Below are 15,797 nucleotides of genomic sequence, written 5' to 3'. Positions count from 1 at the left end.
ATGTATTCATGAGAAAGCATGTTAAATAAATTCCTTTCAATTTCATGGAAGACCCGTGTTGTGTGGGGAAGAAGATTCTTATGACGCGGCATTTGTATATAACAAGCGTGTGTTTAAGGAGAGATAATATTACTTTATTTTTGTAAAATTTAAAACTGAATTAAAAACAAATATAAAAATCAAATTGAGTTATTTTGACATGTTAAAAAATAAAAAAATAAAAAAATCAGAAATTGAGACGTGACATTGACTTTAATATTGTCTGGTCAAATTAACAGTAAAGACTAAATGGAATCATTTTTAAATAAATAAGGATCAAATTGAAACAACAAAAAATTTGAGGATCAAAATGATAATACTTGATAAATAAAAATATAAAAAGAGTAATTTAACCTAGTTATAATAAACTTTACGACCGTATTAGAAGCACATGATTATATTGTCATTAAATAATGGAAAGAAAATTTGATTGAATGTCATTAAATCAATAAATTTATAGGTTCATTTCTTGTTTGTTGAAATTTCCAATCAGAGTACTTAATTTATAGGTTCACACAATTTTGTTGTACTTAATTATTAGTTATAAATTGCATAAAAAAGTTATTAGTCCCAAATGACGGTGACGCATTTAAATGTATATATTTATATTTTACCGAATTAAGTTTATCCAATTGATTTAAAAGAAAATTGAATGAGTGATTAAGGATGTTTATCCTTCATATTAATTTTGAAATAATTTTTTTAACTTTAATATAGATTAAGTATTTTGTAATAATTTTTATTAGACATAGAATGGTAGTGTAATAAGTGTAAGAGATCTATACATTTGTTTTCCCTGTTTTTTTTTTTTTTTTTTGTATTTTTCTATGATAACTTGTTAGCAAAGGAGTCGATGTCTCTGCAATATAAAAACGAGGAGAGACCAAAGTCACAACAAAACATAAATTCTCCTTTATCTCTGTGAACGATCTCCTCTTCCATTCTTATTTTCTTTCTTTCGATGTTTCATTCAAACTACAAACACAGAGTTCAGTGTTCACCAAAATCAATGGGTAAAATTGTTGGTGTCGGTTTCCGTCCTACAGAACAAGAACTCGTCGATTTCTACCTCAAACACAAGTTGCTGGCTGATGATTCCCGTGTCGACGTTATCCCTGTCATTGACCTCTGCCATGTGGAACCTTCGGATGTACCAGGTAATCTAGAAAAAATCGAATTACCGAACATCCCTTTTGTCATTTATATTCTTCTTCTCTTTATGTCACTGTTGTGTGAGTGATCCTTTTGTTGTTTCGAACAGGGATACTTGCAAAATCACGGATTCGATTTGGTGACCCAGACTGGTTTTTCTTCAGTCCGGTTGATTTCAAGTATTCAAACAGTAAAAGGGTTAACAGGAAAACCGAGAAAGGGTTCTGGAAAGCCACTGGAAAAGACCGTGATATTAGGAGCTGGAACACCAACACTCTGATTGCCACAAAGAAGAATCTTGTTTACTACAAAGGAAGTGTTTCCTGTGGTGTCAAGTCCTACTGGGTTATTCACGAATATCACGCTGTTACCTTTGATGAAAGCGAGGTTTGTTTTATTTTTCATTTTGCTAGAGCTTTTAACACTCATTGGAAATCATCTTTCTACTAGATTGTTATGTCTCTTTATTGTATAATTTTTAGGCTTAGGTTATTGTTCTGGCTTTTATCGTTGTTGTTGTTGTTGGATTCTTTGCTTCAATCCCATGTTTTTTGTTTCAATCTATTCATGCCTAATTTTCGTTACTTGGTATTTCTTAGTGACAAAGAGGACATGTGAGAGCTTTATTTTGCTTGTAAAATTGACTTATGACCTTTCTGTACGCCTTCTTAGCTTAGTTAAGTGAGTTTTATTTGGAAGCATATCAAAACAAGATATTTTTTGTTTATTCCAGTGGGCACCTGCATCTGTATGAGCTCTCTTAAATCTTTTATCTTCAAAATTCATCACCGGTTTTCATCAAGGACTGTCAATTTCTTCTGTATACACCATAGCCTGATTTTTGTTGACTTTTGTTTGTATGAACTCTATGAAATAATTGCTGATTGTGCTCAAAATTTTGCAGAGGTGTTTTGTTTTATGCCGCTTGATGAGAAGAAAATCTGGGAAAACAACTGAAGGGGGAATCGATCCAATAATCTGTGGTGAAGAGGAGCCCAGCATAATCAAGGTTTCTGACTATGAAAATCAGGCAACAGAAGAAGGAATTCCATATGTAAGCTGAATCATCCGTGATAGACATATTTACACTCTGTCTTGTGAAACATGCTGAGAACTGTAGTTGTTTCTTACATAAATTTTTTCAGGGAGGTACTTTGCCAGTAGTGGAAACAATCTTTCAGGCTAACCCTCAGCCAGTGACATACGTCTCCCAAATACAATCGTCTCCACCAGAAGAAGCATCTTTTCCAAATTACCCACTAAACAATGCCTGTTTTGGAAATGAAAAGAGCTTTATGCAAGATGAGTACCTGAATCGAATTATAGCCGAAGAAAACTTAGATAATGATGAAGAAAGTAGTTGTACTTTTGTTGATAATTCTTCTCAAAAGGTAAATCTTGATATTACTTATATTTCTCTTAAGCACTTCAAAAGTTGAATTAGTCTGATGTTTCCAATTGGAATGGTTACAGGACACAAATATCGTGGATAGTTCATCTGTTCACAATAAATATTTCAATTATGACGAATACCATTCATCAAAAAGGTTGAAATTATCAAAAGATGTTGCTGATGATGCATCAACAAATCAAGAAACAAAAGAAAGTATGATTGGAGATGGATTTTGGGGAATGGAATCATCCTCTTGTGATTCAACTCCAAATGGAGTTTTGGAGATTAATTGCACTGAAGTTTCTAGTTCTCGGTCCATTTCATGAAGAAAGGAAAAATAATATCATTAAAGAATAAATATGATCAAATATGATACAATCTATGATTTAAGTTAGAACAATGATATTTTGATAATTTTTTTTTTATAAGTTGAGGTGTTATATTTTAAGTAGTTTTGGAATATAGAGAAATAAAAAAAAATGAAAAAATGGAAAATTATTTAAAAGATATCACATTAAGTTATAAGATTAAGTTGTCATAATTTAGTTGTTAAAAATAATTTTCTTTTAAATTATTTTTACCAATGTATTGGTAGTAGTTAATATGTTGTGTCCTCTAGTAGGAAATCAATTTCGTATAAGATATATTGTCTATTAAGAGTATAATTGGAAACAATTAACAGTTATACATTCTAAGTTTGTTAAACTCTGCAGGATAACTGCTGGTATGTATGAGGAGTATATTTGTGATATGTAATTAAGAAATGTGTATAGTTTATTTGCACTTTATGGAGAAAGAATACTCTGTTAGACTGTTGTCCTTGACAGAGGAAAGTGTATTGGTGTATCCATGTATTGTGTGCAATTTCAGAGTTGAATTATGTAGTTTGTTAGTTTTTCTAGATTGAGAAGGAAAGAACTTTAAATTTATGAAAACTGCAGTTATCACAAGAACCTTTAAATTTATGCACTCTGAGATGACTGAGAAGGGTAAAGCATAACAAACTAGCATTCATAAATGAGCCTAAGGACATAACAGAAACTATGATCTTATGATGGCTTTAAGAAACAATCATATTTTAACAGAACTGTGTATTATTTGACAGAAGAATGAGTAAAGATAACAAATCAAACCATTAAGTGCACCAATAGAATGACTTAGATTGGTGGGGGCAACCACAAGGAAAAATTGATTCCAAAGATTTTATATTTTTGTCACAAGTAAATGGAAAAGGACAATGGATTCAGATGGTAGGGGAAGCCAAAAACCTTGTAGAGCAAGTTTCACAGTGATGCAATAACAAAATATTATTCTTTCTTTATTTAATGGTGATATGAAAAACAGTTTTTCAGTAATACCTTTATGTTATTCTATATGAAGTTTCTTACCAGTTCTAAATTATGGACGTGTCAAGTAAACAATATCAAATTTGAATTTTTAACATAATTAACAAAAAATTAATTTCTGTAATCATCTCATAATAATTTTTGGTGTACATATTTCATTATAATTTTACTTTTATTGATATTTTATTTTTTAAAAAAATTAATTATTTTTAAACTTTAATTAATTACTTACAGTAAAGAAATACTTTCAACAAAAAACTATTTATAATAAAATTTTATAAATTATTCATTATATATATACACACATTTAATACAATAACATTATTTATTTTATTATAATAATAAGAAAAAAGTATAAAATTATTTGCAATAAAATTTAATAAATTATTCATATTATATATATATATAATAATTATTTTATTATAGTAATAAGAAAAAAGTGAATATACATATGTCACATATGCATGATATATGTTACTTGCACCTATTTTATATATTCGTAATTTTTTTTTATAATTGTCTTTTCTTACATAATATCTTATAGTTTTGCTTTGCAACTGTTTTCTTATATACATTTACTCAAAATGTAAGAAGGAGATGTAAAGATGATATATAGTAATAAAAGTTAAAAGACGAAAATCTGAAATTTTTAGAGAAAAATTAAATCCTTTTAGCATCAAAGCAAATATCTTAACAACTAATATTTTTAAAAAGGACAGTGTAATGTTTTTCTCCGCTCTTTGCATTTTTTCTGTGATTGTAATGATAGAGTTTTTAACGAAACTCAAAACAATAAAATAATAATTTTGACTATTAATTATATTATTATTTTAATTATATATTTTTTTATATTTTAATTTAATTTATATATATATATATATATTTTTTGTTACAATAAAATTCTTAAGGGATTATATCTAATAAAATTATTAAAATTGGTCCTACCTTAGTCGTAAAGCAAGAGCGTGTAGACCAATAGAATTTGTCATCTATATTTTCTTTTTATTTTAAGAAGGCAAGAGTGTCAAGCAAGCACTATGGGCAATTGCTAGTTTTATCTTCAATATTAAACTTATGATGATAATAATAGCTAAAGTTAATGTTAAACATAACTATTTTTAAAAGAAAAAAAAATCAGAATTTGATATATTTAAATGGGACAAAAATAAAAGATATGAAAGTTATGTTTTTATTTATATTCTTATTTTCTCATGCACAATGGAAAATGAAAATCTACGCGGATTCTGAAACCTTACCCCATTTCCAAGAAGGGACAAAAGGTAAAGGAGAAGAAGAAGAATACTTGTGTAGCTGACATCAAACTCTTGAGTTCAGCAATGCTGAGAACATCACTTACAACTTCTAAACTCTACTCTTTAAATTAGTTTATATATTAAATTTTTTTATCTTATTATAAGTTAATTTTAACGTCGATTTTTTTTACTTTCCCTTACAAAATTGTTTAATGGAAATTTCGTGCCCAAATTTAATCTCATATCAACCACAAAGGGTATTGCATGCGTATTTAATTTTTTTAAATAGTAGATTTATTAGAAAGTTACATGCGAGTTGTGTGCGGTAGAAGTTTCTTGTTCTTAACTTCTTCATTTACCATATAAATGATGTAACGAAAAATAAAAATAAAAGAAAAATCATATATATATATATATATATATATATATATATATATATATATATTAATGTGGACATGGAGTAGACAAAAACAAATGGTTCTTAAAACAAGTCAAGTATTACAGTGAGGTAAAAAAATTTGATGTTATTATGAAACCCGAATATAACATTTTAGGATATTGTTGAATATTATATAACCTCTAGAATGTTCGGTTTTCATTTGCTACGTACCGATGATAATAAGATAACAAATATCCTTCATATAACAGCACAACATGGTTTCCTTTGCTTTTTGTTTCTTTTTTTGTATTTTCCAACGATAGCTTGTCAGCTAAGGAGTAAAGTCAGTCAACGACTTTTTTGCATTATAAATTCGTTTCCCAAGCACATCACAACACACAACACAAAAACACTGAGCTTTCCATTTTCCTTTGTTAGTAACTGCTTCACCACCTTCCCATCTTTCTTTCTTTGTTGCAATTGCAAACTACAAAGTTAAGTGTTCACCAAAACCAATGGATGATGTTGTAGGATTCGGTTTCCGTCCCACAGAAGAAGAACTTGTGGACTATTACCTCAGACATAGGTTGCTCGGTGATGATCCTCAAGTCCACGTCATCCCCGACATTGACCTTTGTCAAGTGGAACCTTGGGACGTGCCAAGTAATAATCTAAACGTTTAACACTCCATGCATCTTCATGCAACCATCCTTTCTTTTTTATCTTCCTCTTATCTTTTCTTTTTTGTTGTTTAAAACAGTGTTAGTCTTTAGTCCCGTTGATTTCAAGTATTCAAACAGTAAAAGGATTAACAGGACAACCAAGTGTGGCTTCTGGAAACCCACCGGAAAAGATCGTGAGATTAGAAGCTCCGACTCCAACACTCTCATTGCCACAAAGAAGACTCTTGTTTACTTCAAAGGTCGCGTTTCACGTGGTCAGAAATCCAACTGGGTTATTCACGAATACCATGCTGTCACCTTTCACGAAAGCCAGGTTAGTTCGCGTTTTGGAGAATTTTAACACTCATTGCAAATTATCCTTCTTCATTTTTCTTCACTCTTCTATACCCTTTGACATATATCGATGGATATTTTAGGTTTTAGCATTTATAACAAGTTTGAGCATTTTGCAGAGGACTTTTGTTTTGTGTCGTCTGATGAAGAAACCTGGGGGAACAACTGAAGGTGGGGGTGATGAAGGGGAGAGCAGTAGAATCATGGTTTCTGGCTATCACAATCCCTCCATAGGAACCACCTTTCAGCAAGACCAAGCGTCTTTTCCAAACCCCTCATTTGACGATGCCCATTTTAGAAATGAATCTAACATTGAGCACAATTCATATGAAAATACCCAGGAAGAGGAATTCGTGAATTCTTTTTTTGTTGAGGACAATTATGTTAACAATGAAGAAAGTACAAATACCTACTTCAATACTTTCACCCAATCGGAGTCATTGAGAAAGGTATATGATACAGATGTTGAGGCCGTCTCTCAACAGGTAAACATATATTGTCCAAATTTTTCCAATCATAATACAGTGAGCATCTCCATCTGTTTCTGAACTGTCCTATTACTTTAGATTTGATTTCTTTGATTTGAACACTTTGAATTCATCTGTCTATTTTCTTGTGAAATCATTGCAGGGTGATAATACTATGAATATTTCCACAGTGTGTAGTAAATATCCCAACTCAGACGAATACCATTCATCAAAAGAGTTTGATTCCGAATTATCAAACGTTGATGTCCATGAAGGTGTATGTATGTCATCTCCTATCCATGAAAAAAAACAAGAGAAAAAGAAGAAAAAGAAGAGCAAGTTTTCTTTCTTCTGATCATCACAGAGGAAGGTTTCAAACAATGCAGTATTCCATGTAGAGGTGAGAAAATCAAGCAGCTTCATTAGAAAAATGAAGATTACTTTCTTGACGAATGAGGCACAGAAGCTTCACTTGAACTGATTTTCACTTTAACATACTATTAATATACTATGCTGCATGTGATGTATTCTGTAGGCTGGGAAGGATTTTCTCATTGTGAATCAGAAGAAAAATAGTTCAAGAGCCAGAAGCCATCAATCTTGTGATAACAATAGAAAAGGTTCTTTCATCTATATGGAGACAACTTCGTGAAGCCAAAGCCTATTTCCACAATTGTTATGTCTTGTCAACGTAGTTTTAAGGGTTTTTATGTGTGTTTGATCATGTTAGTTGGGAAGTATTATCTCATGTTACAACTTAAGTACATGTAGTAGTAGTACATGGTGAGTGCTACTATAGTTCCTTTTCCCGTAGTGTGACTACGTGGAAAACTCTGTTATAAGAATTTCATGATTGTAAGATAGATATGTAAGACATGTAGTTTGCATTGATGGATGCTCACGGCATCTTTCTTAATCTAATGAAATATGTGTGCACATTTGTTTCCTTTAGTTTATTCATTTTGTAATTGCAATATTAATATCTTTTTACTATAGTGTTTCGAAGATTCTGTATCACCAAATTAGTATTTAAAAAATATATAATCTTTATCAAGTTTGTCCTTTTGTTGCTCCAGTCTAGTTCTCCATAAAGACAAACGTGATTACACTTTCAATATTTGAGGGACTATTTCGGTGACATCGTAATATTTTGAAATAAAATTTAGGAGTTTACTATTTAAACCTGTGATAACAAAAACCTTAAGGCTAAACAAATTTTGTTTTGTTTTATTAATTTTGAACTGAGATGAACTTTCTTATTCGTAGCTAATCTAATTGGTGGTTCTTAAAAGCAATGTCTAGTCGTTGAAACACATCTTACTAAGCCTATGTGGTGGCCTGTACTGAAAACGTTTTGTTGCTGTCACCCAAATTAACCATTCCTGGCTCATATTTTTCTTTTTTTTTGTCAAGGGTAGAAGATTTTGATCTGCAACATGAAATGCTTAACCATAATGTAGAAATCTAAATTTTAAGGTTAATATTTCCTTTAAACATGTAATTTTAGCAGCATACAGACACGCACAACTCATCATTTTTTAACACAACATGGTAAAAGTAAACACAACAAAGATATAACGTAAGTGTGAAATCAAATTTATATCATTAAACACTCATGTTATCCTCAGAGCTTGTATTTTGTTTTTGGTAGACACTTCAAAGAATAATAAAGGTTTAATCACGCGGAAGGTTCCATTTTCGTTACAAAATCTCAATTAGGTTTTCAATTTTAAAGTTATCTCAATTGGATCTTATTTTATAAAAATTTGTTCCAATTTAATCCTTTTTGTTAGGGCATTATTGACGACCTTAAGTGTGTGTCATGTGTCAGTTCGTGATTTTTTATTTTTTTTCTTGAAAAAAGAGCTGACACCTGTCAAATTAGGATTTTGCGACATGTAAGCTTGTGATTTTTTTAATTTTTTTAATTTTTAAATTAGAAAAAATTGTCACATATCAAAATATGATTCTGCCACGTGTCAATTATTTATTTGAAAAATCTCGACTTAATTCCTGTATTTGTTATTTTGTCTCAATTTAGTCCTAATTTCTCTTTAAAGTGAAGTAATTTCTCTTTAAACTTCAGACCAAATTTAATTTTTATATCAATAATATTTTGAAGGGGAGAAAAAGTAGTGGGGAGCATAACAAACCAACGCTATACAAACACCTTAAGGACATGGTGGGTCAACAAAGAGAATTGATTAAAAGGATTCGATGAATGAAGGGACAACGAGTTCAGAGCTTGAAATGGTAAACTTGGGAAGCAAGTCTCACAGTTTCATAAATTCATAGTACCGGCTTCAGCAATGCTACTCTTACCAATTTCCTTCTGGAACCTTCATAGCAAAGTTCATTTCCATCAAACCTTTTTTAAGAAGAATTACGCGTGGAAAGTAAAATGCATAAAAAAGTAAACTTGCTGGGGGAAAAGCTGAATATATGAAAATCCATTAACGCGTGAAAGGAGAAAAGAAAATTGAGGTGATAACATGAATCGTTGGAGTTCACTATCTGCAATTGGAAGTTAGCACATGACTGTTCTAAATCTTGAAAAATATATCCACCTTTGGAGTCATGTTCTTGACTAGCAGTGAAGAGCATAACACAACAAACCTCAAAAAATAAAAAATAAAAACGTAAATGGAAATTCACTACCAATAGTCTTGAAAGAACACTGAAATGGTGGGACATGGGAGAAACTTGGGGACCAAGGCTCAAATAACAAACCAATAATCAAAGTATTGCTTTTCTGTAGGGGTGGGCATGGATTGGATTTTTAATGATCCAATCCACATCCATTTTAGATCCAAATAATTGGATTAGATTTTCAACCCAAATCCATTTTTTTAGCAAAAGCAGTTTGGATTTTCTTAAAATCCAGATCCAAATATTTGGATCAAGATTTAAATCCAATCCAAATATTTGGATCAAGTTCAAAATCCAAAATCCATTTTTTATATAAGAAATTTAAATTGAATTTTTTAAAACTTGTGTCATTAAGGTCAACATGATTCAGTTCGTATAGGTCGTCAGGCACAACCCGTCTGAGTTGTCAGGCCGACCCATAGAGGTGTCAATTTGGCCCAGCCCACAAGGCTTGGCCCTGACCCATGCGGGCGAGGGCCAAAAAAGCCCACACTGAAAAACATCCCCCATCAAAGAAGCCCACATGGCCAAAAACCCTACAAAAGCCCTGTGAGTCAAGGCCAACTCATGGGTTTTCATCTTCGACATGAAAAATATATTATTTTTTAAAATAGATCCAGATAAGTACGACGACTCGAATAGGTCGTTCGACCCGTCCAGGATGTCGAGCTCCTCCGGGTCGTAGGGCCTGTCTGGTTCTCCGGGCCCGTTTGTGTCGTCATGCCATCCAGCCCGTCCAGCTCGTTCGGCTCATCGCGCCCGTTTGGGTCGTCGGGCCCGTCTGGGTCATCCAAGTCGTTAGGTCCGTCCGGATCATCGGGCCCATCTAGGTCGTCTGGCCCGTTCATGTCGTCGTGCCCATCTGGTTCGTAAGGCCTATGTAGGTCGTTAGGCTCGTTCGAGTCGTCGGGCCCGTCTGCGTCGTCTGAGTCGTCAGGTATGTCCGGATCGTCGGGCCCGTCCGGGTCGTCTAGCCCGTTCATGTCGTCGTGCCCATTTGGGTCGTAAGGCCTGTGTAGGTCGTCGGGCCCGTCATGGGTCGTCGGGCCCATCCGGGTCGTCAAGTTCGTCCGGATCGTCGGGTCCATCCGGGTCATCGGGCTCGCCGGACCCGTTCAAGTCATCGGGCCCACCGGGCGTGTTCAGGTCATCGGTCCCGCGTAGCCTGTTCTTATCTTCGAGCCCGCTTGGCCTATTCAGTTCTTCGAGCCCGCATATCCCGTTCGGGTCATCGGGCACATTTGGCCAGTTCGGATCTTTGGGCCTGCCTGACCTGTTCGAGTTTTTGGGCCTGCCTGACCTATTTTGGTCATTGGGCCTACCTGCCCGTTCGGGTCCGCCTAACCCATTCGGGTCTTCGGGCTCGTCTTACCTGTTCGATTCTTCGAGCCAGCCTGACTCGTTCAGGTCATCGGACCCGCTTGACCCGTTCGGGTCTTCAGACCCGCCTAACCCGTTCGGTTCTTCGAGCCTGCTTGACCCATTCGGGTCATCGGGCACGTCTGGCCCATTCGGGTGTACGAGCCCACTTGGCCCTTTCAGATCTTCGATCCTGCCTGGCCCGATCGGATCTTCGAACCTGCCTGGCCCGTTCGGGTCTTCGAGCCCACTTCGCCTGTTCCGGTCTTCGGGTCTTCGGGCCCACCTGGCTCGTCGGGTCATTGGGCTTGCCTGGCCTGTTTGGGTCATCGGGCTCACTCGAATTTTCCGGATCGTTGGGCCCGATCGACTTGTTCGGTTTGTTGGGCCTACCTAGTTCGTTCATATCTTTAGGCCCGCCCAACCTCTTATGGTTGTCGGACCTGCCTGATTCGTATAGGTCGTTGAGCAAGGCCCGTCCAAGTCTGAATTTAGCCCTAGTTCATCTCAACTTTTAGTCTAACCCAACTAAAAATTTAAATTGAAAATTTGGATTGGATTTTTTGGATTATCCATATTTAAAAATCTTGATTTGTAAGATGGATATCTGATCCATAAAATATATAAAATGTTGATTAGATTGAAATCCAGATCCATTAAATGGATTTTAAATAAATTGAATTTTTAATAAAATAGATTATAAATAAATTGGATTGAAACAAAAATGGATTGGATTAAGAAAATTAGATTTTTTTGCCTTTCCCTATTTTACTGAACTTCATGTAAAATCAGATTACCCAATTAACTTTTGTACTTTTAACTAATTTATTTGAAAGGCACTGCTCCTTGTGATAGAGACTCATAACGGATTATATCCCTATCGAATGATTAAATATGTTAAATAAATTTTTGTCCATTTCGGAGAAAGTGCTGTGAGCAGTGAGGAAAAAGATTCTCCTTCTCACGCGGTTTTAGTACAATACAGCCACTGCAGCATTTGTTATTACTTCACAAATTGAAAAACAAAAATTTCAAAAATTTATGTGCGTGATCTAACTTAAATTATATATGTTAATTAATTTTATATAGTTATATTACGAACTTTTTATGATGTTTGAAAGTCTGCCTCAAACTAGAATCTTGAAATATTATTATAATGTATTTTCCAACGACAACTTCTTAACTAAGGAGTCGAGTCAGTGAATAGTGAATGTGGCATTATATAAATTCAGTTCCGTAACACAAACACAAACACTGAAAACATTCAGTAGCATTCTACACACAACTCTGTTTCATAATCTTCCCCTGTTCCTTTCTTGTTAATTACTGAAGTCAAGTGTTCAGAAAAACCAATGAGGATTGTAGGAATGGGTTTTCGCCCCACAGATGAAGAACTCGTCGACTTCTACCTCAAACACAGATTGCTCGGTGATGATCCCCGTGTTCGCGTCATGACTGACATAGATCTTTGCGATGTTGAACCTTGGGAAGTACCAGGTAATAATCCAAAGCCAAACTCTTCATGCTTCTTCATCAAATCAACACTGTCCTTTTTCTTGCTCTGATCTTTGCTTCAATTTTTATCTTTTTAAATAGTGATGTTAGCAAAATCAGTAATACCATTCAAAGACCGAGAATGGTGTTTCTTCAGTCCTGTTAAATTGATGTCCTCAAATAGTAAAAGGTTTAACAGGAGAACCAAGTCTGGGTTCTGGAAACCCACTGGAAAAGACCGTGATGTTAGAAGCAGGGACACCAACACTGTCATTGGGACTAAGAAGACTCTTGTTTTCCAATGTGGTCGTGCTTCCAAAGGTGTCAATTCCAACTGGGTTATTCACGAATATCATGCTCTTAACTTTCTTGAAAGCCAGGTTCGTATTTCTTTTTTGTAAGAAACTTATGACTCTGCTCGCAAATAATCTCTGTACTAAAACTACAGTGCGTAGAAGGTTCGTAAACTAGTCGAACCAAGATGAGTATTTGAAGCCTGAGTTTGACATGTAAAAAAGTTTATAAATTTTAAAATATCTCATGTGACTTATGTTCTTTAATCTTGACTATTGGTAATAATTAGTTTCTCGACAAAGCTCTCATGTGACTTACTGGATGTGTTTAATTGAGTTTTTCTATCTAAGAACACTCAAAATTCATCAATAATTACGTTTGCCTCATTTGTTTTGGCTTTTTACTTTTGTGAATTGTGCAAAATGAATGCTCACTATACTCCAATTTTTTCAGAATGCTTTTGTGTTATGCCGCTTGATAAAGAAACCTGAGAAAAAAACTGAAGGAGGAACTGCTGCACTGATATGTGATGAAGGGGAATCCAGTAGAAGCGTGGTTTCTGACTATGAAAATCAGGCGATAGCAGAAGGAGTTCCATCCGTAAGCTGATGCATATTTCATGAACATACATACACTGTGACATGCCAACATACCGACAATTGATACTTCTTCTTGTAATTATATATATGATTTCTTTTTTATTTTTCAGGGAGGTACTCTAACCGGAATGGAAACAATCTGTCAGGTAACATATCAGGCAGAAAAATGCATCTCCCCTACAGAACCGTCACTAATTGAAATTGAGCAGGATGACGATGCCTATTTTAGAAATGAAAACAACAATGGGCGGAGTCCTTCTGAAATTATGCAGATTCCTTACGAAACTATGCACACTCCTTGTGAAACTATACACACTCCTTATGAAATTATGCAGATTCCTTGTGAAACTATGCAGACTCTTTATGAAACTTTGCAGATTCCTTGTGAAACTATGCAAAGTTCTTGTGAAAGTATGCAGACTCCTTGTGAAACTATGCAGACTTCTTTTGAAAGTATGCAGACTCCTTGTGAAACTATGCAGACTTCTTTTGAAAGTATGCAGACTCCTTGTGAAACTATGCAGACTCCTTTTGAAAGTATGCATACTCCTTGTGAACCTGTACAGACTCCTTGTGAAACTATGCAGATTTCTTGTGAAAGTATGCAGAATCCTTGTGAACCTGTGCAGATTTCTTGTGAAACTATGCAGATTTCTCATGAAACCAACCAAATTCCTTTTGAAATTTTGCAGTTTCCTTTAGAAACTATGCAGACTCCTTCTCAAACTACACAAATTCCTTTTGAAACTATAGAAGTTCCTTTTCAAACTACGCAAACTCCATTAGAAACTACACAAATTCTACCTAAACTCCCGAATTCATTATTAGCCGATGAATATTTAGTCAATCAATCAAAGTCACTGAAAAGGGCATATTGCGAAAGCTCTTATAGAGATGCAGAAGTCGTCCCTGAACTGGTAAATATTTATTCTGCAAAGTCCAAATAACATTGATGAGTGTATCTCCTTTCATTTCTGAACTTTCATGCTGGTTTAGTAAGTTAAAAGTTGTAGTGTGCTTTATGTTGATTTGAATTTTGTCATATTTTTCACAATGTATAAGGATTTTCTCGAGTAGATTCTTGAAAGATACTCAAGAAAAATGCCTAGTTTGAGTTGGCTTTGATGTGATTCATGATCGATTGATGGGTTATTATAGAGACTATAGGACTTGAGAACTGCACTATTTTCTTGAATTTGTTATATTGTTATAGCACTTTTAGAAATGAATTCATCTGTTTATTTTCTTTTGAAACCATTGCAGGACACTAGTTTTGAGGATATTTCAACTTTGTATACTGAGTATCTTAACTCAGAGGAATATCATGCATTAAAAAGGTTTAAAACATCATATGATGTTGGACATGGTGACACACATCTTCTATTTTCCAGCCAAGAAGCAAGTGAAGAGAAACAAGAAAGTATATTTCAAGATGACTTATGGGGATGGGAGACATCCTCATGTGACTCTACAACAAATAAACTTGTGGAGATCAATTACAGTGAAATATCTAGCTTTCCTTGCACTTAAAGGCCATGGGAAGATCAATATCATCTAAGACCGAGCAACTTCATAGGATGCGAACTATGAACTTCGTACCATGAATGGATTAGTAGAGGAGAGTATATGTTATTAAAAATAATTTGCTCTATAATAGCCAATTTATTAGAAATTGCATAACGATATTTATGCATTAAAATTTAAGAGTATGTATCATAGGAAATCTATTAGAAAGTATTAGAAACTGCACGATGAAGTCGTGTATATTTAAGATAGTAGATTGTGTAACTGGAAGTTTGTGTGGTTATTTGTAGTTTCTGGAGAGAGTACTTTTTGTAGTGAACTTTTGTCTCTAGGATACCAAGTGTATTGGTGAATCAATTTATTATCTGTGATTTTAGTATTTAATAATGTATTTTATTAGTATTTGGAATGCATGAAGAGTTTATTATGGATCATAAAATGGTAATTAGGTGCCTCATTATGTTCTATCACTCTAGAGAAATATTGAAATTCAGAAAATTCCCTTTGGTGCTACTTGAAAGTTTAAGAAATTCAGAAACTAAGCTTAAAAAGAAAGTGCAGCCTAAGGACAACTGAAACTTGGATCTTATGAAACAATCATATTTTGATAGAATGAGTTTCCGTGTGTTTTTGGAGAGAAGCTTGAGGGAGCACAACAAATCACACCATTAAATGCAGCCTAAGGACAAATACAATAACTTGGATTGGTGGGAGCAACCAGAAAGAAAAATTTGACTCTAAAGATTCTATATTTCGTCATAAGTAAATGGAAAAGAACACTGGATTCAGATGGTAGAAGCAACCAAAAACCTTCGAGAGCAACTTTCACAGTG

The 15,797-nt window shown here is 34.1% G+C and overlaps 2 protein-coding genes across 4 annotated transcripts; both read left to right on the top strand.

Annotated features, from left to right (window-relative positions):
• Positions 1–869: 869 nt before the first annotated feature.
• LOC114167348 (NAC transcription factor 29-like) lies at positions 870–15,351 on the top strand. 3 transcript variants are annotated; one of them, XM_028052418.1, is made up of 5 exons: positions 870–1,196; positions 1,301–1,578; positions 13,295–13,441; positions 13,551–14,357; positions 14,704–15,351. In XM_028052418.1, exons 1-5 carry the CDS (start codon positions 1,001–1,003, stop codon positions 14,968–14,970), a joined length of 1,695 nt encoding a protein of 564 aa, XP_027908219.1. In that variant the 5' UTR covers positions 870–1,000; the 3' UTR covers positions 14,971–15,351. The 3 variants fall into 3 exon arrangements, with proteins under 3 accessions (XP_027908219.1, XP_027908221.1, XP_027908220.1); XM_028052420.1 differs by lacking the exons at positions 13,295–13,441; positions 13,551–14,357; positions 14,704–15,351 and adding exons at positions 2,096–2,245; positions 2,337–2,582; positions 2,665–3,513 and having other exon boundaries at positions 877–1,196; XM_028052419.1 differs by lacking the exons at positions 870–1,196; positions 1,301–1,578 and adding exons at positions 12,300–12,550; positions 12,650–12,927.
• Positions 5,975–8,033, top strand: LOC114167353 (NAC domain-containing protein 83-like). The gene is made up of 5 exons (XM_028052426.1): positions 5,975–6,225; positions 6,323–6,558; positions 6,698–7,063; positions 7,209–7,445; positions 7,581–8,033. The coding sequence occupies exons 1-4, from the start codon at positions 6,078–6,080 to the stop codon at positions 7,398–7,400; spliced, it is 942 nt and encodes a 313-aa protein (XP_027908227.1). The 5' UTR covers positions 5,975–6,077; the 3' UTR covers positions 7,401–7,445; positions 7,581–8,033.
• Positions 15,352–15,797: the final 446 nt, after the last annotated feature.

Source organism: Vigna unguiculata, chromosome 10 (genome assembly GCF_004118075.2).
Source record: "Vigna unguiculata cultivar IT97K-499-35 chromosome 10, ASM411807v1, whole genome shotgun sequence".
Taxonomy (NCBI): Eukaryota; Viridiplantae; Streptophyta; class Magnoliopsida; order Fabales; family Fabaceae; genus Vigna; species Vigna unguiculata.
The sequence above is the reverse complement of the archived record's forward strand: the minus strand, read 5'-3'. Positions and strand labels throughout refer to the sequence as shown.

Excerpts from the sequence above, each read along its gene's own strand:
- LOC114167348 (XM_028052418.1), top strand. The coding sequence starts at position 1,001 with ATGTTTCATTCAAACTACAAACACAGAGTTCAGTGTTCACCAAAATCA. Across the intron at positions 1,579-13,294 it reads TTACCTTTGATGAAAGCGAG|AATGCTTTTGTGTTATGCCG; the intron begins GTTTGTTTTATT and ends CAATTTTTTCAG. Across the intron at positions 14,358-14,703 it reads CAGAAGTCGTCCCTGAACTG|GACACTAGTTTTGAGGATAT; the intron begins GTAAATATTTAT and ends AAACCATTGCAG.
- LOC114167353 (XM_028052426.1), top strand. The coding sequence starts at position 6,078 with ATGGATGATGTTGTAGGATTCGGTTTCCGTCCCACAGAAGAAGAACTT. Across the intron at positions 6,226-6,322 it reads GGAACCTTGGGACGTGCCAA|TGTTAGTCTTTAGTCCCGTT; the intron begins GTAATAATCTAA and ends TGTTTAAAACAG. Across the intron at positions 7,064-7,208 it reads TTGAGGCCGTCTCTCAACAG|GGTGATAATACTATGAATAT; the intron begins GTAAACATATAT and ends AAATCATTGCAG.